We start from the raw sequence: 24,522 nt of genomic DNA, 5'->3' as shown, positions 1-24,522 counted from the left end.
CGTATTGTAAAGCCTATTCTAACATCTTATTTTGCGTCGCGAAATTGCGATAAAAACGTCACCGTTCGAGAAGTTTCGGCAAAGTACATCTCGATTACCCATCGTGCCATCGTATTTTACAGCCAGTGCACACAGGTGAATGAATATACGTATATGATACACGTACACGTGCAAATTTTGGGATCACTTACGTTTCATAAAACCTAAAAATATAAGGAAATATCAGAGCTTATTGGTTGGAATCTCCTCATCTTAAAATACCTTTTGATGGAAATAAAAAATATCGCTATTGATACTCTGAGATTAATCCCGAATTAAGAATAAAACTAACAGAAAATTACTTTTAATAGAAAATTATACCGTACAATTATAGGCAAAGGCAGTAACTACAAAGAACAAGTAGAAGAAAACCTGAAAATTTTTGGCTGATAATTACGCTAACAAGTTCTCCAACCCGTTATAGTTAATTACGGTAAGGTGACACCAAGAGCAGCACGAAATTCATATTTGTCACGATTAAATGGCGCTGTGAAACGTAACACCAGGGAAAGCAACCTTTCAATTAAAGTTCACAAGCCAGAGTCTGCCGCGGTATCGTGATTTAATTAAAACGTTCGGCAGTAATAGGATGACTTTACGGGCCGATTCAGCCGAACAAAGACCATATTTATCGAATGTCGAAGCGTCCTCGTTTTCTACCGTTGCCGCGTCGTCATCAACCGACTGGAATCCTGAAAATTGAACGGGAATCATTTTAATGCGACGCGCCTGAATCTAGACGGCAGATAATCGGGTCAGATAACGAGCCAGTCGGCAGGCACGCCAACTACTTTCCGCGAACGTAAACTAGAAGTAATGAGATTTTCACGATCGCATAAATGTTCGTGCGGTGGGAAATCTGCAGAATCTAACGACATTCCTTACGAACTGTAAGGAATTAGGATGAATATGGAGGACGTTCCGTTTCTTGGGATTTGGTGCGTGTATTTCAATAAATACATAACGTAATTAATTCTTTAACAGCCTAAGATTTTATAAAAAAGTTGATCACTCGTTTCCTATAGCGTTTACATCGTATCGTGGAACACAGTGATTAACTTTGCTTTAGTCAAACCTTATTGTTTGAATGACGATCCTGGTCTTCATAGACCTTGTTGCTAAGACCCACTGATGTCATTTACGTAAATAATTTAGCTAATTCGCTTGCTAATCATCTGGGACCAAACATCAGGTAGACAGACAACGGCGTTGGCTCAATAATAATGATTAATCTATCCGCCAAGTCCATCCTAATGCCTTTGCGCTGGTCATACGCATCTACACACACAGAACTACTTCCGAAGATTTCGACTCTAAAGGGATAATGAACCTACAAACAAAAAGATCAAATATTCAAAATTCAAAATTCACCACTAATGCATACTCAGGTAACCATTCTAACTGTAAATCCGCCCGTACGTCAAGCTTACGACTCAAAGAATTTCGATGGAACAGCATTACAAAGTCTTTTAATCGCCGATGGCAGAAGCTAGAGGCTGCAAACGCTATACGCCGGTATAATTTAAGCTTCATTTGCAGCGCAGAACTGGCATTCTGAATTCGAAATCCCCGGTGGATCTGCTTCATGCGAAGACCATTTGCTAACAGCAGACCTAGCTGAAACCACGAACCAACAGTGTCGGACTGCATTACAGGCAAATGTTAACATACCTGACGCGTGTGGCGCGAGCGTGCGAACTGGCCAACGAGCAGAGCATACGGAGGGCGGTGGTTCCGCAGTGTCGCGTATGCGCATCTCCGGGATGTCGTGTGGAAATTTAAGGGAGGAATCGAGCGTGCAAGAAGCCGGCCTAATTAACAGATAACGGTCACCGGGATATTAGTTTATCCGCGGGCGAACCAGGCCACGACGATATGTTATCCTTGTTCCTGACGTAACACGAGCTCACGGTATTGTATGTTTAAGAGAGATCGGAAGTCGCTACGCGGCGCCTCTATCGCTCCAGGACGTTCGGACACAGAGGACGACGTGATTTTTGGTCGTTCCTCTAATGAACGTGCTTTTAATTAGTATTTGCTGGTGGAGATTGATGCCGGGCATTTGTCGCACTGTTTACTTCGTGAAATATCCCCTTACTTCGAGGATCCATTTTTGTGCGACTGTAACGGAAGGTTGGAGTTGGATAATTTGTTTCTTGGTCATGAAATTAAATTCGTTGCGATATTTCGTTGCTTCTCGTACGCCGCTTTTGTGTGTTGATTGATATACGACAAATTATCTGGTTGAGATATGGAATTCTGAATGAGATCCAGTTTTTATTATTTTCTAGCGTGTGGAGTTAGTTGTGTCTAAAATTAACGGTTGGTACAGGAACAAATGGTAGTAAACGTATTTAGTTTGGAAATTGTTAATATTTGGTGCGTATATTGGGCGATTCAATATGCTATAAATTTAGTAAATCGTCTAATATACACACATGTTACAAGTTTATTTTATCGATTTTTGTATAGATATGTATTTTAACTGCATTTCGTACAGTTTACAAACATGTATAATATAAAATATATTTTTGCTAAGGGGAAAACAATGTTCCTGTACGAAAATATATTATATGTGCTAATAAAATATTGTCGAGTTTTTTAAATTAATTCCACTTTGCTATAAAAGATAAGCAACAAGATATGTTGGGTGTTTAGTTTCGCCAATTTCACGAGAATCTTGGTGGTTAGTCGACCAAATCTTAGCACGCAGGAAGTTGAAAGCCGCGGCCCGATCAGGGAAGCAATTCGTTTACCCAGAACTCCGCTCTCATAGAGCCACCCCATGGTTTTGTCGTCGTTATTCTGAACGCGTCGCGGTACATCGTCTCTTAACTTTTCCGCTTTAGAGCTTAACTTTGTTCGCGTCGACACCCGCAGTCCCTCTTTAGTCCTTTTGTAAACTTCGTTACAGACGTACCGGGTGAATATATTTACCTACTTAAATGAGCAATTAGATACACATCACTTTGCATGTTCAAAGATGTCTTTATAAAAACGTTATAATAGAAAATCAGCAACTTGTACAAGCCTGCAGAAAATCTATCAATGTTTCAACGTTCTATTAGTGTCCTTTTAACAACCATACTGGTTCTGCTACTACACACACGAATAAGTTTAAGTAACTTCTTGGCTACATGTTATAAGACTTAGCTAATATAATTGAAATATAATAAGCTCTGAAAGTTAAGAAAGGCAACCTCATAGAAATTTGAAAGTTCAAATATTTTTAATTGAAATCTTTTAACTTCTTTTAACCCCTTACCAAGGAATAAAGAATCTCCAATTTTTTCAACATTTTATTATTCACTTTTTAAGGGACTTTCATTAAAAAGACAAATGTTTAAATATTTAAATTAGCGCATGAAACCAGTGGCAAACAGGTATCGTAAAGGTGAACGCGGCAATGGTTATTATTGAATCTCGAGGACTAATTAACCGCACTATAGGACCGCAAGTTGGAACGTGCGCAGGGGTGAGACGAAGAAACGTGGCTACGGGAATGATTAATGAGCCTTTTAAAACGGTCGCCCGTTAAGTAATCGTTCTTTACGCACTTACGTCGACCTTCGACGTGAAACTTTTGACGAACATAAATAGAAAAAGTAATAAATGTACTACGACGATAATATTCGTCGATGATGGAACTTCGTAATTGAACTGAGCGGTACTTAAAGTTAAATGGCGGGCAATAAAGTTGCCAAGTTTCGAATGTATAACCCATTGGACAAGATCAACCGATGCTCGAGGCGTAGCGGTAACCGTAACTCGATAATGGTTGAATAACGAAATTAATGGCAGATTTACATAGATGCATAACCATCTATTGAAACACGTTTGTCTTCCGGCTCTACGATGTTAGCGCAGCTGACCAAGCTTTGATATTAAACGTCGGGGACAAATCGTTGCTATGTTAACTATTTACCGAATTAGATTATATAGCTCTTAATAATAACTAAGCAAGACTTAAAGACATTTGACTCGCAATCGTGTTAATCATAAGAATAAGATAAGTGAAAACAAGCAGCCTTTGAGCGACATCGAAGTCTGCCGATATTAGAGAATGGTAGATTTTTATATCTAGTTTCAAATAATGTATCTGTATTTGAACGTAAGTTGTACAAAATATTAGTTGCACTACGTGTTTCACGTACAAAGAAATATAAAATTGTCTGACTAGTCAATGCTATGCTAAATTGTATACATGGAATATATTCCCTATATTCCCTATATAATCATAGATGTCGCGATTGCATATTGCCGAGTACGTGTTCCAACACAGAGAATGGATAAACAGGAGATTAATTTTACAACGATTCCAAAATAATATTTTCTGCGTCGAAGATTATCGCAGTATCCCTGTACTGCTCGATATTTCCACTTACGACAGTTTGCTATATAGGGCTCATTGCTATTTCACTCTGAGTCTATAATACAGACAAGTCTCTTAGGAGTTTGAATTTACTCTATATCTTTATCGTGTTACTCCATGTTGAACTACCCTATCACTCATAATCTCCACATCACGTGCGACTGTTACACTTCGCTGTATTTTCCCTCGGCTGCACCCTCGCCCCCCTCGGTTTTCACAATTTATACAGTAGATTTTCTGTTTTCGAATCATCATCTTTTCATGCAAGATCGTATATCGATCGGTTTGCAAGATAAACGTCGTACGTTATTCTTTCTCGTGCTACGATCCGTCTGTATACGCCTCGCAGCTATCGCGTACGCTTTGATCCAAAGAGCCAGGGTGCTCTTGTCTCCGCGATGGAATTCGATTAAACTGCCTGCAGGAACGTTCGAGTTTCTTAGACGAATTGAAAGATTCCAGTAGCTTTCTCGACCCGATACTCGCTCGTTCAGAGGGAAGCTCGTGGAAAAAGGGTCTCCTTGGCTCTTCTAGCTAAGCCATAGTTCCGCTTGGAGGCCTCCGTTCGCATCTTGCTCGTGCAGCTTCCGCCAGGGCCAATTAGAAAAAACTTTGACCGGAAATTCGTACCCTCGGGATTACTCTGATGCATAAAGCTTTGCTTGAGCATGCGACCGAACTACTTCGCTCGCGTCGCGTAAGGATTATAAACTTACGTTCGAAAAGGTGGACCTCTGGAAGTACAAAAGCGATGGTTTTTGTCGAATCGAATAGAATCCAGAATCAACAGGATTAAAACGTAAAACGAAGTTTCTCTGCAGCTGCTCCTCCACTGCTCAGTCCTTAATTACATTGTTCTCGCGTTCTCGTCGCAGCCGGTCAAATGCGAGAACTCCATGGATGGTGATAAAAACTTTCCATCCTTTATGTACTACGCACTCATAAAACCATTCGAACTGACCGGTTTATAAAGGTTCGAACAGGGACATGGGATTATTTCGAACGTCCACCGACAACCGTGTCTTCGTTTACCAGCTTACGTTAAAATTTTAGCGTAATTGTTCCATTCCTTTCTCTCTTCTACTTTCTCGACTTGCACCGTGATTTATACTACTAACGAAGAAACATCGAGATTGTTGAAACAGTAGCGTTTTAATTGCAACGGAGCTGTTTAAAACGGCACAGCACCAACAAATCGTCCGGATGTAGGAGCACGGTGATTCATCGGGACAACGAAATAGTCGCGGTGAAAAGAAGAAAACTAGATCGTATGCATGTGAAACTACAGGACACAATAAAGATAGGTTTACTGCCACTAAAAATGTAGCATAGTTGTGTATGCTTCTCGCACTTCCCGTGGAAAGCGGAATGGATAAATGAGTATATAGATATCTATCCGGCGAGTTATCCTATAGCTCTGCTTATACTGGCTCTTACTCTTTGCCTACCATCAGCTCGATCTTCCGCGATTCACTCGATATCTGCGTAGAGAAGCAAAAGGTGGAGTAATAACACAGTTCCTGTGTTTAATTTCCTAGCGTAAAGAAAATCGAAAGGGAGGATTCAGGTCAGAAACTCAGCGAACTAATACTCGCGAGTTTTACGTTCAATTTGATTGTGGTTACTGTAATCATGGCGTAACGAACGTGAAAATACTTCTGTTTTATTACTGGCTCGTGCAACTTCCAATTTTTAATTAAATCAAGTAATGGTCGCCATCGATTGGTAAAGGCTAATGCACGAAACATGTAATATACATATAGGGTGTTCCGTAACATTTTGAAATTTGTTTCAGTGATGAATGGGGACATAAAAATGGATATACGTTATATTTATTTCATTTAGCTTCTGGTTTGTAACATGTTCTGTTATAAAAATTAATATTCTTCTAGGCGTAATTAAGGGAATAGAAACTGAGAAGCGACTCATTTTATCCAGTAGGTGTTATGGTACTCTAATATGGATAATTTATATATTTCTAAATTTCTCATAAGTGTAGAAAAATGCAAATATCGAACAGTGATCTTTATTTTCGAGTAATTCTTAATACATTCGGTGCTATCTCATATAGTGCATACTGAACTTTCGAGTAATCGATATTCCAACTGCATGTAAAACAAGTGATATCATACATCATTGATGTTACCACTTGGTTTAATCAAAAGTTGTACTAGTGAAATAAGGAAAAGAATTAAAAGGTAGTAATTGAAATACCCGAATAATCCAATAAATTTCCTGGTAGCGTCGTGCTGTTTCTCAAAGCGACTGTGCACTTATTATTCGCAACGCGATACCAGCAGCTGTGAACTTGCCCGAATCGTCTCGAAATTAATCAACACCCCGACTGGCGATCTAATTAAACAAGTTCGTCAACCGTGACGTAACCGGAACTCTGTAACTTGCACCGAGTTTCACACTGACTTCCAGCCAGCCAAGAATTGTGGGTTCTCGTCCTTCTCGGTGTTCGATGATGATTGGGCCTTAGGATTGCAAGTCTTTGTACACAGATATCTTGGTATATTACTGTAAATGCAAACTATCTGAGCAACAAACTTGTAACTGAATTAAGCTTATGTTTCCCTTTACTTCTTATATATCAAAAATATAGACCTGTCTCCAGGATTTAAACATTTAGTCATTTACAAAGGATTTAATTTGAAAAAGACGTGGGTACAGATAAACTCTAACACAAAAATCTATACGTTTCAAAATAGTAAAATACTTACTGCAGTTATTCACAAAGCTATACTCATTACCAGAGGATTTTCTATCACCGATAATTTTCAAAAACACTCCGTTTCTTCAAAATTCAACGGCACAGAAATACATAGAATGTGTATAACATATAAAAATTTATAATTTATAAAGTTTATAATATACAAGTTTATATATTCGTAAAAAGTCCTAAATCAAGTATTCGTTTTCTAAGTCTTTCTTCATTTTTTAAAGAAATGCACTAGTATCATTTTCTTATTGAACCTCTCATCTATTGGCCATTCTCGATTCCAACAATCAAACATCCCAAACCATCGTTCCAACAAACCAATCGATTCTTCTCCGCGGTATAAAACTTTGGAAACCCCACCTCCTTCGGAAGTACTTTGCACATCGGAAGTAACATTGCAGAGGTCGACTATCTGAAATATTATTTCCCGTCACGGAAACCGGCTGGGGTACGGGACAACTTTAATCCTTGGAACGATGCCGATGGGCCCGGGTCGCGGAGGAAAGCTTCGATTAATCATATAAGCAACTTCTACCGCAGTTCTCAAACGACGACGACCAGAACAGGGAACCCTGAGCGCCGAAGAGTGGCCGATGAGAGGCGATGTGGGGCGACAGAGGGATACGAAAACGGCAGATCCTGTGCTACGTTCGAAATTGTCACGATGATAAATTGCTTCGGTATCGTATATCTCGGTGGCACGTCTCCGACCATTCGTACGCGGTTAAACCCCTGGACAGTCGCGTTCTCTCGAGCATTTGAGTGGATGTACCAGTAGCCAACGGGTACCCGTGCGTTGGACTCGTTCGAGCGTGAACGCGTGCTCCGCTTGTATCATACGGGAACAATGTTCGCGGGTAACGCGCGAGACACACTGGTTGAAACTATTTTTGTACGCGACGCGGGGGCGTAACGTTCCTCGTCGCGTATCATACGACTACGTAAAATTGTTATCGCTCTAGATAACAATTTCAGCCGTGTTGCGTTGTTATAGTGATATGTGTTGTCGATTGCACGATTCTTTAGAAGAATCGGAAGAATTGATAGCAGAAGATGAAAATTGTTGAAATGTTGATATTATTTCTGTTATCGAAGCTGATTTGAGAGTTGATATCGGAGAGGCTCTGGATGATTATTATTTTATGTAAAATACTTGTTACTTCTGTTATTATTATGGTTAATATTATGGTAGATATAAAATCCATATTATGAGTATGATAAAAATTTATTTAATATAAAGTCATATATTTTGACTAATGTAACCACCGTGCAAATATTAAATAATAATGTATCTAAGTTTTCATATTTCTCAAAGAATCGAGAACAACGTATATTGTTAACTGAAACGAGCTTTTGTTGCAACTTGACGTAGAAATGAATTGACCAATACTGGCGTAGAATTTTATCTATCAATAGTATTTGAGAAATAAAATCAATACATATTCTAATATCATCTTCGTAGCGCAAATATCGAATAAGTATTTAACTTGAAATTGAATTCGTAACATTAACATACACATGTTTGGGCGCGATTCCATTTATCGACGCCAATTCTGATTAATTAATTGCATGGTGGATATTTTAAGCTTGATCAATGTATCATAGAATACACGTGCATTCGTAGTTGCAAATATGTGTATAGCATGCACCTAATCATATTGACCTGGTATATTTTGTCTTTATACAATTCATCACACTGTCATACAATTCGTCCTTCTTTACACATAAATTTCACTATTTTATTTATAAATCCACTTTATTACACGATCCTAATTTATTACACAAAGTATATTATACACGCGTCATATAAATTACTTTCGATTTACATTCTATTGCGACGATATACACTTGTAAGTATAATCATACGTAACAATCTATCATATGAAAGTTCTATCATATTATTTTCCACGGTTCTTGACAGAATATTAACTAGTTAATTCGTGCACTCGACGAATATCGGTACTTTAAAGGAAACTTCAGGTTTACACGATATGCGATAATTGTGAACACGAATGAACGCGTTTCCCTTTTTGCCCGATTTCATTGGGTTTTCGATAGTTTTGCACGGGTTTGCGCGTTTCGCGTAGTTTCACGCGGTTTTGCGCCGAATCACACACGGTATGATACGGTTTCGCGCGAATTTGTGCAGCTTCGCGCTTTATTGCGTGGTTTTACGCGAGTTTGTTGAAATTTGCGCAGTTACTCCTCCATTCGTACGATTTTACGTGGTTTCGATCAGTTCTGCGCCAAGTGTACGTCAATTCATACGATATTGCTTGGATTCGAGTAGCTTCATGCGGTTTGCGTACGATTTTGTGTAATTTCACGCCGTTTGGCATGCTTTCGCGCGAATTCACGACGCGACGATTCACCAAGTTCAATAGAGGTTCTCGCAGCATCGCGCAGTTTTCTGCGGTTTTGGCCGTTCAAAGTGAAGCAATGCGACGCGTTTGGTTTGCATCCAGCTTGACCGCGTGCATCGAGCATGTCCGGCTACCTTCACCACCGATAACGTCGCGCGCAACTCTCTCTTCCCGCAGATGTAAATTAATTAAGCGACCCTAAATCACGGTGATAAATCAACAGCGTATCGTAAATCGTAACGTTGTCGCGGTGTGCGTTTGATCGAAACTGTGCGTGGCGTCGAAATCGACGGGCGTCAAGCGGCCTCTGCCACACAGAAAGCTTCGCTTTTCATCTGATAGTCGAAGTTGAGCTGTGCTGACCGTGCGTGGTGCTTAGATGGCATCGGTCGTTCCTGCATCGACGTGTGTCAAGCAGTCTGTCACGTTGAAAGCATCGCCTCTCCTATGTTCGAGTAGATTGATCCGCGTTGATCACGCTCCGTGCTTAGATCGACTGTTTCTGATACGTAGAATGTATGGTTCTCGTGTGAGGATTGAAACTAGGTTAGAGTTTAGATAAACAAGTCTTATTAATAAAGGAATTATTTAGAGGAATTTTTAAAATTTACATTTTCCCCCAACTGTTTCTTATTTTACGTTCCATATTTGTATTTAACATGGAATCAAGAAAGATACGTTAAGATAAATTTATATGAAACTTGTCAAATTGTAAAAATTTACCTTCAGGTGGACGTTCAGGAAGATTTTAATATTTTCGAGATATTTGACGATTTCTCGATTACTCAAAATGCGTATGTAGCGATTATACAGATTATATTTGAATGGCTTGTAGAATTAAAATCGTTGTACTTAGTCGAAATCATTTCATGATTACTAGATAAGCAGAAACTAGAAAACAAGGGAAAAGATTAGGCGTCGGAGTAGCCATGTAAAGTGATAGAAGATAATGTATCGTTCCGAGCTAAATCCCTGAACCCCGGCTTGGAGTATCTCATCAGAGGACTTAACCCGCATTAAAGTGTTCATTGAGAACGTTCCTAGCTGAATAGGGAGTCGAGGGCTCGTTTAAGGACGGTATTGAGGTTACGATTTGGATTCAGTAACTCACGTTTTCTGCGTTAAATGGTCCAGCAAATTTCTACATTCATCTTAATGGCTTGGAAGATTAGATACAAAGGATCACGCGTGTTCAAATAATCTTTGCAAATTTCAGGAAAATTCGTAACTCGAATATGGCCGCGAGCCACGAAACGGGATGAATTTGTTTGAAAAAACTGATGGGTCAAAGGACATGAAATTTTGCGTTTGTTCGCTATCTTGATACATGTATAACAGTTGATTCGAAAAAGCAACGAACGAGTTCTGTGAAAAATGTACATTTATATTCCAAATATTTATTTGTCATTTAACATCGATTTAATTGTCGTTTTGTAACGCTGTAGAATAAAAGGAAAAGAAAAGAGTGAAAAAGGAAAGAACGAGGGAAAAGGAAATGCAGCCCCTTTCCTATGAAAACTTTCTAACGGGTTCGTATTTTAAGGAACTGAGGTATTTAAGTCAAAGGATTGTGTGAGAATTTATGAGAATCCATGTTAGTGAAAATTTATCGAGCGAATCTAGAGTATTGGATCGCACAAGGAGAAATAAACGGAATTATATGTAAATCTGAATAAAAGTAATTATTTTCTAGCACTCCTACAAACGTAACTGATTTTTATACTTCTTCCTCAGCTGAAAAATCGATTCACCGCGTCGTCCACTTAAATTTCCAGAATGCTTTGTTCCTTTTCATTCCTCGATTCCCATAGAAACCGTTGTTCAAATTGAGAAGTTCCGCCGTACTTTCTTTATCTTATCTCGATGAATTCGCCGAGAATCGAACGGAATATTTACCGTTTCCGAGATCGTTTTAATCGTTGCGTTCGTTAAAAGTTGGAGAGCAAAGATCGTCGGGAACGCATCAATTGATTCAAAGTTGTCGCGTTCGGGGCGTCTGCGTTGTTTCTCGCCGCGTGGCCGGAAGTTCCGCCCGAGCAAACAACACGTCGGATATTTGCCTCGCTCGGCCAAGTGAAAAACAAATATCGTCAGCCATCCTGTTCGTAAAGCTCCGGCAACATTTAGAAAGAACATCTTTGCTCGACATGGTAGAACGAACGTGTCATTATCCCTCAGTCGAGAAATAAATCAGTCAGTTGAAATCTGATGTTCTCTCTGTGTCGAGCCATTACGAGGAGCTCGCTTTGATTACGTTCGTACGGAAACTCACGTCACGCGACACGTAACATCGAGAACGGCGGAAACAAATGGAAACGCGAGCGTCTATTAAGAACAGAGGTTGGAAAAGAGAGATTTTCTTTCTCGATAAGGGTAAAATCCATCGGAAACTGAGATTCATGAACGTGACGGGTTGAAAGATAGTTGGAGGTGAAAAAGTCAAGGAAAATTAATCGACGCGAACTAGTAACGGCAGAAAACAATTTAATTCGTGCAGGAAAATTGCGAAGAAGCTATGAAAAGGTATGAAAAGATGTAAATGTAATAGCTAAAGTATTACATCGTAACTGCGCGACGGAAGTTTACGAAACACGATTGCATCTCGTGAAATCTAGAATTTCAAGCGCTCGCGTCGAGAATATTAACTCGCGATTCATTTCTACAACTTCCATCGCGCTGCTATATCGGAGCGTATAAATTCAAATCGTCGCCGCACGTTTATATACCGAAACGAGGAACGGTTCTGGTCTGAAATGTTCCGGCAGGGAGGACGGTGAGTTAAGACGCGTGTATGCATCCGCTAGAAATTGTTCCAGCACGATCAAATAGGCCTCGGGCGTTCGATGGAGAAAACGAAACGATTTGAACGTTTGCCACGCTCAGGCTGGATATTCAGATTCAGAGAATCGTTTCGTGGTTTTGTCTGCAAACACGAACACGCGAGAAGTAAATATTTTACCTCTCTGTTAACGATGCGAACAAAGTGGACTGTGAGCGTGTTAATTTGCAATTAATTCAAAACTGTTTTTCGAGATGGTTCCGTTGTTTAGAAGCGTGTCTCAAACAGAGTGTTTCATGAAATGTAAATTCTACACAGAATGGTAAACTTAACAATAATTGGAATTGTAGTACACAAACTACGAATGTTTGTGCAAATTCGTATCTTATTAATGCAGTTAGAGAAATGGAGACTGAGTAGAGATACTTTTTATCCTCTAACTATTATAAACAGTATTTTATTTTCGATATTTTGTACAGTTGCCCATGTTTAAATTTTTCATAAATGTATAAACATCCGTTTTGTAACAAAACACGATGGACTCCAATAGCTCATTATTCGTATTTCTTAGGAAATTTACAGTTTTATTTAGAACATGGTACGATATATGAGACGATATGTGGATTCCATCCAATATCCTCAAAATTTGACGTTAAATGGCATCGTAATCCCGATCACGACGGTTCATTAATCGAATAATGAAACGCACAGTCATTGAAAGCCACGGATAATCGAAATTGTGCCTGTGTACAGGTCAAGACACACGCCTCTGTTGCACGGTTAATCGATATTTCGACTAATTGATGCTTGACTCGATTAATAATTACAACAGTTTGTCGCGTGACTGACAACCGCGTACAACTTACAAAACGGATTCGATTCCTAATCGAATGAAATCGAACAAAGGAAGCCACAAAGCGCAGAGCAATTTCTTTTCAATTTCCGCTTTCCTTCTATAGCGAAAGTAAAGGGCTGAGACGACTGTGAACGTTGTGAAAAAAAATTTGTTTGCTTCTCCATTAAAATGGCAAAGTGGGTTTGTTAGCAGCGAACGAAGAACGATTAAAAGGCTGCAAATTTCAAAAGTAATTACTTTTGAGAATTTCAACATTCGTGTTGTTCGGATCTTTGTGCAAGCTCGCAATTACCTTGCAAACGGTGCTTTACAGTCTCGCGAAAGCTCTGCAATTTCTTCTCCGTGAAATTCATTAAATTAAAAGCAAAATCAATTCGAGAAAGGAAAAATGTCTGGCTTGCGGTTAACTCGCGATAAAACGCTATGAGAAGTCCGAAGCAGGTATAAGATGTTCGTAATACTGATTTCTTATATTTCTCTGACAAAACGTTGCTTGTCTTCTTGCAGAGCAAATATATCTCGATTTTGGTTCGACCGTGGAGTATGAAGGGTTCGTAAGAGAGATTTGAATATTTCATAACAGTAATCTGTTATCGTACGAAACTTTCGAGGCGAGTATCTAGGGCACATATATTCCATGTAATATCCAAAGTCACACAACAATCCACTTACCTTTTATTACGAGGGATAAGTGGTAAACGTGGCGTGTTCGATATGATTACGTATAATACTACGTATAAGAATAACCATGTTTCGTAATAACTGGATAAGATAAAACGAAAAAAAGGTGGAACGGGCCTGTAAGTTATTTCTATAAAACAATCTCATTTTTATACACTTAATAATCAAACCGGATATCGAAGAGAGAATCCCTACGAGTAAAACGGAGTTACTAAAAATATCACGGCTGACTTGATAAAAGACTTGAGCCGCAACACGAAGTTAATTATCTCTATTTTGGTAGCCATTTTCTCTACAGCTTCCTATCCGCTCTTAGATACCAACAACAAGCTCCCTACGTACAATATAATCATGCAATCTCGCCAGGAGATATTGAACTCTGTTCTTACCTTTTTCAACGTTGAATAGACTTGGCGCCATAGAACCTCTCGAAAAGATTTTCTCTTTATTTTTCCGTGGAGTTGAAACGACACCTAACCCTCGTCCTCGATCGTGGAGAGTCGCGAAGAAAGGGACAGGACACGGAATCGTAATAACCGGCGGAGAGAGTGTCGGAACCTTTTTATTGGACGGAAGAGAGGCAGAAAGGCTTCCTTTGTGTCGGTGACGTTCTCATAACCACAGATTCCCGCTTTGCCGGGTCTCTCTTTTTTAACGGACGCATTACTTCTATCAAACGGAAGTAGCTATAATTGCTTGGCACAATTAAGGTCAGCTCCATCGGAGGGAGTCCACCCTCCTAGGCAACCTCTTTACTTTTTTTTTCTATTCTAGCCCGGTTTCCCATGTTCCGTCGTTCCCGGTTGGCGTGTCCAATCAGCACCTGGATTAAGTTAACTGCATCGGCGCCTTTTCAATGGGTTCGTTCGAGCCGCGACCGCGTTCGACGAGATCTCCCACACTTCTGTCTCTTCCTCTAGGTCCACCGTCAAAGAAGAAAGAGCCAAGTTAAAGAATGGAAGCTTCTTCGTATAAAGAGACACTTGGCCAGGCTCGGGTGGAAACGACTTGGTCTCCAATAGACGCGGCGACCTGTAATTGGACGATTGGATACGGAACGGGTATACTCGACTGACCTATAGAATAAGCCAGCATCCGGTTAATGGAACCGAGTCTCATACAGAAACGCGTCTTTGTCTCTACGAAACATTTCTACGTGATAATTTGCGGTCTTCTTAATAATATTATGCGCAAATAATGATAATTTTCCCGATTTGAAACATATGTGATGTTATCGATTCTCTGTCTTCTAATATAACTCACGTATTATTCGCAAACGTATCAATAGGCGCAGTATCTCATGTTCGCTCATAATTTACACTATGACGCACACAGAATTTACATTATTCATCGGAAATGTCACATCTATAAATCGAATTACAATATAGTATACCAAACAAAGAAAAGGAACAGTATTTTTTATTATATCTTGATCGTATCTTAATTATAGCCACTTGACGTCTTTTAATATCTCCGAATATTTGTCTTAGCGTGAACCACTCAATCGTTCAATCCTATCGAATCAAAAACATTCGAAAGGTGTTCAATTTCGTCCCAAGACGTAGTATACTTCGCTTCAATATCGGGGAAAATGCACTGGCAATGTCCAAAGTTTGATCACCAACGGTTAAGTAGATAAGTCAGCATATGGTCAGACAGAACGCGGTAAGTAGAAGAGGAAGACCGCGAAGGATACAATCGGTGGATGTTCTCGGTAAAGTTGTCTGGTACAACGATAGCTTCCATAACTGCCGGCTGGGGCAAGGGGTCAGGTCGAAAATGGTGAGATAACGAGTAAATAACAGGTTAAAACCGGCGACTTCGCCCCGTCTTGTCACGTTATGAAGCGCTAAGGTATTACATGCTCCGTTCTATCTCATTATAACCATCCTCTTCTCATCTCTCGTATAACATCTTAGATATCACGGTCACTCTAGATGCCCGCAAAACACGACGATCGATAATGCCGTGTCTTACTTATCCCTCACACCGATGGAGATACGCTAACGAGACATTGACGACATTTTCCGCGGGATGAAAACGCGAATATCATTGTACGCGGCTGGGATCCGACCTGTCAGAAGTATTCAGTATGTTTTGTACGGATTCTGCTCATTATCGAGCGTATGATGCCGCAAGAACGTCTTATTGGGATTCGATGCACGTTGCTACGATAATGAAAGTCGGTGGAAAATTTCACTCGTCAAACAATGTTTACCGTGAAGCGAATTAAGTAATCGTTGGATTTTTTAAAAATTAGTACATCAGCTGACAGTGTAAATTGGAGGCGTTATTTTGAAAAATCTTCCTTATTTTCAATAGATCGTGCGATATTTAATGATGTTTGATGTAACATTGTTTGATGAGAACTGAGAAGAAAACAGAAGTTCGAATGATCGATAAGCTCATAGAAAATTAATAGCGCAAGAGTGAGTTGTTAAGTATGCGCTATAACGATGTTAAGGAGGGTAAAGGTTAGCAAAAGAAAAGGGTCAAAGAAGATCAAATGGTTAACTTTGCATGACAAAAAAAATGTAGATTTTGTGTACCTATCTCTCAAACAGAACTTTATAAGGGAAGTAGAGAAAATTTGAGTTGATCTAACAGAATGAAAAATTAGGAGGAAGGATGATAATCGTATAAAACTTGACATGAGAAAGATTCTTAGATGGGATCTAGAATATTCCATCAGTGCTTCAGGATTTATAAATTCTTCCCTTTTTATATTACACGCTCATGAAGATTCTGAATAGAAATAAAACAATATTTGTTTCCTTTATATTTCTTTAGAATCAGTCACTTGTATAGTTGTTCTAACGAAATCCTTTGCTTTTCGGTTTTGTTGCAGACAAAATCACAATCTCGCAGCAAAGATAGCGAGAACGTGGAGAGAGCAGAGACAAAAGGCCGAACGAAAATCGTGGTGTGGAGATTGAACCGAGGTCGAACGTATTCGTGTAGAAACAAAGTATCGTGACGCGCCTTTGTGAGACCGTGAAACGGGGCGACAGGGCACAGATTTTTCATTCGTGATGATCGTGCACGCGTATGAAACAGAAGAACGTGGTTTCAGGGAAGGAGACGCGAGGTGTAGCCCCGCGTAAATCAAAACTGACGTGGAAATGAAGACTCTGTCGCGATGAAAAGTAACTCGGGACAAAGTTCCGTCGTATCGTCGCCCCGGCAAGATGAAAAACAGGATGCGGAATAAAGTGGCGCTAATTCAAAAGTTTCTCTAATTTCAAAGCCGATAATACTACGGACAATTTAACCGCGAACTTCGAAACGCACGAAAACAGATGCTCGTTCACGGATCATTAACCTCTCCAAGTCTGTGTCGACTGTACGAAATCACCGCGAGTTTAACTTACTACTTGCGCGGCTAATTACTTATGAACGATTCGTTTAAACGTTACGTTGATAAATCTAGATACACGACTTCGATTTTGTTGTATAATTTTCACGTATTTGATTTTACGTATTTGAAACTAGTTGCCGGAGGAGGGTGGAACGGAGGCAGTTCGTACTTAGATTACCAGAATAATCAGAGAAAGAGATTAAACGAAGTATAAGGCGAAATATTGTAGAATTATTGGCTATGTTTGTTCGGGGTAGAAATAAAATCGACGATACAGCGGATCGGTGTTTAAAGAAAAGAAATCGACAGTAGAGACGGAAACGTCGGTAAAGATGATATTAAGGCAGAGAACTGATTGAAACGTGGGAAATGGCGATTGTCGAGGCTGTTAGTGAGATGAGTGCGACTCGTTTGAGTGCGTGGTTCGGCACTGTTCTGTTCGTGGCTACGACGCTCGTTCACTCTCAGGTCACATGGACGCCGATCTACGTGGGCTCTTACAGTGAGTATCTTTCTTTTACTATAAATCTTTCGTAGAGATTGTATCATAAACTGCGATCATGTTCAATGTTGATGAAAATCGCTCGTTCTTACACGTTTCGTTCTTCAATCGTGAATTTGACTTTACCAGTAGTTTTGCTACTTTGATGATTTTTTCTGACAAAGTGAGTTGTGAAATAAAAAAGTTGTTCTTTTTTTTTTGTTCGTTTATATCGAAAAATCTGGAATGCGGGAAGCAGATATTTATACAAAGTTTCTCGTGTATATTACACCCTGAACATTGATGGAATAGTTTCCCTCGTTTAAACGTGCAACGGTTCACTCAATCGTATAAATTTAATTACGGCACAAAGGAAGAATATTACGTGCATGCATAGAACGCGAGATTATGGAATGCAGAATGACCACGTAATTCATAAAAGTGAAAACAAAAACGTGCGGGAACCCGTTATGTGGATAAACGTCACTTTCTATTAAAATCCCCTGTTACATAAAATTTCAATTCCAACGAAAAATTTACCGGATCATTCGCTACGTTCAATCTGTGATTTTCCAATTTCTGCTTTGATTAGATCGTTTGTTGTTCTATTCTATCGTGTTTCCACAGCATGAATACTTCCAATCTTTTCTTAAATAAAAATTCCGAAAATATATTTCATTAATCCTGTGTACATATGAATATAATTTATGACTGTCATGTCATATGACCCTCGTAAACCAGTCGAATTAATTACTCGTTACCTGAACTCTTGCTAAATTTCAACTGTATTCTCGTTGTTAACGCCATGCACGTCGTCTAATTGGCGATACTTACAATCTCGAGGATGTTTAAGACTCGTGAAAAATGAAACGGGAAAATTTACTACACCTGGTCGTAGGCTATGAAACACGAGTAACGTCGTTCATTCATGCCTTGTTCCAACGATTCATATTCCATGAGGAAAAGAAGAAGAAAGAGAGAGAAAGAGAGAGGAGTTCCTCACGCGCGTGCAATTTCTTTTCAACCCCGCTTGATCTTGAAACGACGCTGGTCCCGTCTAGTGGCTGCTTGACTTACAAATAACGGCATCGACGCGTTCGGTTTACATATTTTCGCAGCTCGTCACGTTTTTCATTTCGTGTCGGCGAATGGGGAAATGAAAACATCAGAAACTGCAATTTTTAGCTACTTGAAATACCGGTTACAGCGATTGAAAGATCGATTGTGAATAATGGAATTTGTAAAATTGGATTGTAGCTGTTCTACTGCCTTTTTCGCTATTCACTTCTTTCTTTCGACTTTATTTGGCTTGTAACGAAAAGAATATATCTTTACAATCTTCTCAGACGCTAAACCGACTAATTTCACTTTTGCGGTTTTCTCAATTTGATTAATCAGAAACATAATTACTGTTCGATTTCTCAAAAAATGTATGACTCACTTTGTCGAAAGAAGGTCGTACAGATAATCGTAGATTGCAATCGGAATTTGAATGCGGTCACTTTCTCTATATTTTAACTTATCGTATCGATCGATATGGCTTCTGAGCACCTCATATATCACATATACGACTTCATTTACTGCAATGTTCATTGGCAACTTCTTTATGTGCTTGTTACATTTCGCTTCTTTTTTTTTTATTAAAGTTCGCCAATCAGTTGTGCAGTTGCCGCACTGGGGAAAGCGTCGGATTGATCGCGTCAATTAACTCAGTGCGATGCTCGCGCGGAACTTCGCAAACGAGTACAATTAATGGCGCGTCGAGCTTGTGCGCGGGCGACAAGCAAGCCGATACGCAGGAAAAGGGAAACGACATAGGGAGGAAGAAAAGGGCTGGCGCAGCAGGATGATTTGCAACGGCACCGATATATCTCGGATTACACACGCGTTGAACGGCTCGACCGGGCCAGGTCTCGCTAATAATTCTTCGGATATGAGAAGTTTCGCGACCAGATCGCGACGACACGTGTCGTTGACAAATAGGAAAATCTGCGAGCCGTGCCGTGTTTTAATCAGCGCCCGGTGATTCGGGTCAAGTGTGACGATCAATCCGCGCTCAATCCGTTTTCACTGGCATCTCCAGCAAGCGGCCGCGCGTCATCTTTCTAGACGATTTCCCGTTCCCCCTAATGAAATTCCTGGCCACGTTTCTCACAAATCTCGACAGAAATTCGATTCGGTAAGCGAATATTTCAACGATGTCTCTTAATCAGGCTAGTTTCGTGTAAATTTGCTCATGTTGCAAGTTGTCGATTTGGATGATGGACAAGCGTGTTGATATTTCCTGTAGAAGAAACTGGCGACTTTATTAGACGAGATTTCGAGTGATATATTGACAATCGATTCGTTAGTGAAACCAAGCCGTGTTTATTCTCAATGAATCAAGTCAGTTAGGTATGTAACGAACCGTGGAAGCTGTTAATTCCCGTGGCGATTCGTTTATGTTTTAGCTGTTGATTGTTTCGGTCGGTGAAAGAGAAACTTATTAATTAGCGAGATTATCGTTGCATGATCGCTCAAGCGAGCACACATTCTTGTTAAGGTAGAAAAGTTACGCTGTTCGTTGTTGTTTTTTATTCTCGAAAACTCGTTTCACTTATTGAGATTGGATCATTCGTCAACAGCGAAGGATAAAGCCACGCCGAGACGCATTTGTTAACGACCAGCACATGCGATTCTTTTTTATTAACGTTTATAGAAGCGAGACCAGTTGTTTGCCGATCAATAACAATGCATCACGCGGAGATCGAATTATCACGCTCTGAAGACGGTATCTTTTATGCTTGAAACACGGCGTTCGCGTTTCAGTGATCACGTAGATCGGATCGAAAAGTAATCGCGTGGCCGTTCACTGAAAAGATATAGCAGCTTTGCAGGTTGGAAATCAATTCTAAACGTGCGCGAAGTAACTCGATTTCCTGCGGATATATCTACGATTACTGATACGAGTTTATACCGTTCAGAGAGATGTCGCCCAGTTTGAAACTTCGCACAGGCTGACCACAAATGGGGCTTAATCATTTGCGGTACTCGATTGCGAGATATTAAGGTCTTATCCTCCTGCTTAAACTTTGTCAAATTTACCTCATCTGAACAAACTCCTTCGTCAATGCTTCTATTATTAAATATTTCATCAGTTATTAAATACGGATTTGATTGTAAAATTTTACAAAATAGAATATTAATTGAACAATTTTGTAGAGCTGACGTGTCTAATCATATCTGCAAAGATTCATTGAAACTTTCACGTTACGTTTTAAATAATTCATTTGTAACGTATACCGTTTAGCGTCGAGCAAGTAGAACAGATATATGTATGGTCAGACAGCGCAGTAACTCCTACGAAAGCGTCACTCGTTCATCAATTTACGTTTGTATTTACATTTCTGTGTCTCGAGACTTTTAATTCCTACCATAACGAACATTCTTAGCCCAAAAAAACATTTCTTTCAGTCAGTCCGTCTCATATGGAAACTTGTGAGCGATTGTTCTGAAACAACTCGGAGATAACCCCGGTTGGACCATTCTAGGATCTAAGCTAGCCTTATAAGTCCGCTCAAAGGGCACTCACGAGTCGTGTAGAGATTCGGTGGAATAATTCAAGCCACAAACATCGCGGTAAGGATCAGTCGTAGGATAGCTACGAGGGTGGTGGGGGTGACGAAGTAGTGGAGTGTAGGAAAGGGCGTGCTGGTGAAGATTCTCCTTTGCAGTTGGTTGTCGTCAGTAGCAGACTGTACTCTAATTAACGGTGGGATAGCAAGAGTACCCGAGAGAGATGGAGAGTCGTTCTAATAATTTGTGTGCGCGCGCGAGACGAACGAATGCGCGTATCTTGTGCCAGAGGAAGAAGATGAAGATTTGCTACGATCCAAGAGTAGGACCAAGTTATAGCGAGAAGAAGACGTTCTCTGGTGTCGGTATCGACCTTAGCTTGAGAGGTTTACTTTAAATGTTTTTAATTAATTAAGAGACGCTGCTATCCCCTTTCGTCGCTTTATCCGGTGTTCTCTTATTCTCGTCGAAGTTTCGAAAAGTCAACAGAAGAAGCGTTAGATTCTATTAGACTCTACGGTAGGTTAAGTGATTGCATTTCATCCGTTCTACGTTAATTGTCAACGATAATTACTTCGATAATTGTTGCTCGTATTGTATAACATACGTATAATAACAACTTCCTCTTATAATATCGGGAAAGTTTTCGGATGTAACCCAAATACCGAATCATGTTACTCAACTGCTAATACGAGGAATTTTAACATCGATAATTAACGCAAGACGCATCTTAAATAAAATATTCACATCGTCGCGTTACCGGGTATCATTAACTTTTCTTCTCTTTACTCGAGCAAAATATGAAATCTAAAACACCGTTACGCTTCGTGAAGCATAAATATTTTTTTACTATTAAATTCGCCTTTTCCCTCTTCTCGAAAGGATATGATTTCCTCAGGAAAGGTTTTCTTCATAAATATTCGCATTTAAATTACTCCGGTTCTTGTTGCTCTGCAACGTTACCAGCCAATCGATCGCCTTCGCAAAGCGCGAGGTCAAGTTCAGAAAAGGTCCGCTGAGTCTCAAAATGAAATTCAATCTACCGTTGCGACCTGGTGACGACGAGTCTTCGTCTGATTGTTATTCTATGCTGGATCGGTCCACTTAGTTCGTTGCGAGCGGAAGAAAGGGAAAAGAGAGAACGAAAGATGGAAAAAGAAGAAATTTCAAGAAGTTGAACGACTTTGCGCAATTGCGTTCGCCATCATGGCGGAAAGTTTCTTCTAGCAAATGAAGGCAGGCAGTAAAAAAAAGTTGAGGCAGAACTACTCGTGAAGCGGCAACAAGAGTCAGCTCGGTCGAATGAGGCCGAATGCTGCGGTCATTTCGGGCTGCTCGTAAGTTCTTACGAACCTAAACGGCCCTCTTTCGTCACGCCTTCATTGCTATCCTCTTCCTAGGCTAAGTGGCCCTGGCTCCACGTTCCTCCATTCTCGTTTGCTGGCCCATCTTTTTGCGGTTCCTATACCGGTTTCGAATTTTCCTCACGAATCAAACTTTGATCCGTTCACGAGTTTCATTACATTGTTTCATTAACAAGTTCCAACGGTGATACCAGATCGTGAGACGAATTAATTAATTACCTTCGTCTCGACTATTCATCTGTGTCTATTTAGTATGGATAACGCTTATTGTGGTACGCAAGCTACCACTGTGGATCAAAGTTTCCTTTCATTCTTAATTAAAAAGATATAGCGACGATATTTCGAATATTCGGTCTGGCAAAAAAAAAAAAAAAGAAAAAAAAAGAATTCTCATAGAATTGGATTATAATATTTAATTTAGTAAAGTAGTTTTCGATTTGACAGAAACTTGATTTACTCTGCTTTCACATTAATATTACGCTATGTGGAAATTCGTTGATGCTTTTACTTTCAATGATAGTGAAATTAAAATACGTTCTAAGACATTGTCAAACAAATATTGTGAAAGGAAGGAAAGATTATGCTTCACGTTTATTACATTGTTTCTTTTAAAGCGATAAATTTCGAAGTCTAATGAGTATATCTACAGAGAAACGACTACTGGATTTATGATTCACTATATAATACGAAACCATGGGAGAACGGTTTTGATGCTTTTCTATAGCGCAGGAAACGTTATATTCGGAAAAGTTTGCGAAGAAGAAAACGCCTAGGTTAGACGGGCAAACACGGTGAGGTCTTGTTTGCTTTTTCAAAGAAAGGACACGTAGAATACGTACGTGAAAAAGGGAAACGATGTCCCTCTTTATTCCAGCGCGTGTCTTCACATAGAGGAATCCAATATTGATGATCGCCTTTCCTCCATAAGCAATTTCGAACCAACAATTCCTGTATTCATAATGAAACGTGCTTGCAAACTTGAAAGGAACCTATACAGCGTTTTCTCCTCGGTAAACTCAAACGAACATGACCTGGTAAACTGAATATTGCGACCCGAACATTGAGACGCAGAGTGCTGCTGAAATGTTCCTTCAACGTAACCTGTACACCTCCGTACGATACTTCGATACTTTGCAAACAAAAGATGTTATTTCAAATCTTAATACTTAACCAACACCAACGATACTGATGATACGTAAACTGGATTCAAACCACTAAATTGTCTGATGTTCTAGGTTTTACTTCAATTTAGGTATCTATTTCTCATGAAATATCCATTTGAATTCAGGTTATTCCAATTTAAAAGACTTTCAAACCAAATAATTTGGTTTGTGTATACGAATGTCAATTTAAGACTAAGCTACTTGGATTCAAACAACTTGCAACCTGCTTGCTTCGAATGAGGCTATACATTCAGTTTCTTATTTAAGGCCTTAAGCAAATCACGAAGTGCTACATTTCTCTTTGAAGCTGAATTTTCATTTCCAATTCAATCCAAAGCACAGAGATCGCAATAGCTTTACCACAAATTCTTCTTATGCACTTGCATCGCAAAGACTCGCTTCTACTTTCGAGACATCTTCATTTAGCGTTACCTCATATCCTTTCATACCTAATTAGTCTATATGTCCAAAAGGACAGAGCGTGGAATAGCAACAACAGGCTCGGTCCCAAGGATTTCGCAGGCTGACGCGAAGTTTGACCACGTTCGCGTGGAAACCGCCAGTGGAAACAAAGTGGACGAACCCCGGAAGACCACCTGCGTGTCCAGTGTGCAGGTGCATTGCAGTTTCATAGTCTTCAACCTCGTGCGATAGCCAGACGAGCGTTCTGAAGCGAACTGTAATCCTGTTTTCTAAATGTAACCTAACTTTGGTGAACATGTGTACGTCGGACCGCAAGCACTGTTCGACAATTTGTCTCCACAGCCCAACACTCTGCAACTATCC

At 39.8% G+C, this 24,522-nt stretch overlaps 1 protein-coding gene across 8 annotated transcripts in view; it reads left to right on the top strand.

Annotated features, from left to right (window-relative positions):
- The window catches only part of LOC122577820, a 266,738-nt gene that overhangs the window by 35,254 nt on the left and 206,962 nt on the right, over nt 1-24,522 (top strand). For 3 of the 8 annotated variants that reach the window (XM_043749453.1, XM_043749450.1, XM_043749449.1), the window contains one exon: nt 16,664-17,675. In XM_043749453.1, the coding sequence (XP_043605388.1) occupies nt 17,543-17,675 (133 nt within the window). In that variant the 5' untranslated portion in view covers nt 16,664-17,542. The remainder of the gene's footprint in view (nt 1-16,663; nt 17,676-24,522) is intronic. The other 5 variants (XM_043749456.1, XM_043749455.1, XM_043749448.1 and 2 more) reach the window with 4 other exon arrangements.

Source organism: Bombus pyrosoma, linkage group LG2 (genome assembly GCF_014825855.1).
Source record: "Bombus pyrosoma isolate SC7728 linkage group LG2, ASM1482585v1, whole genome shotgun sequence".
NCBI classification, from domain to species: Eukaryota; Metazoa; Arthropoda; class Insecta; order Hymenoptera; family Apidae; genus Bombus; species Bombus pyrosoma.
This window is presented reverse-complemented; position numbering and strand designations above follow the sequence as displayed.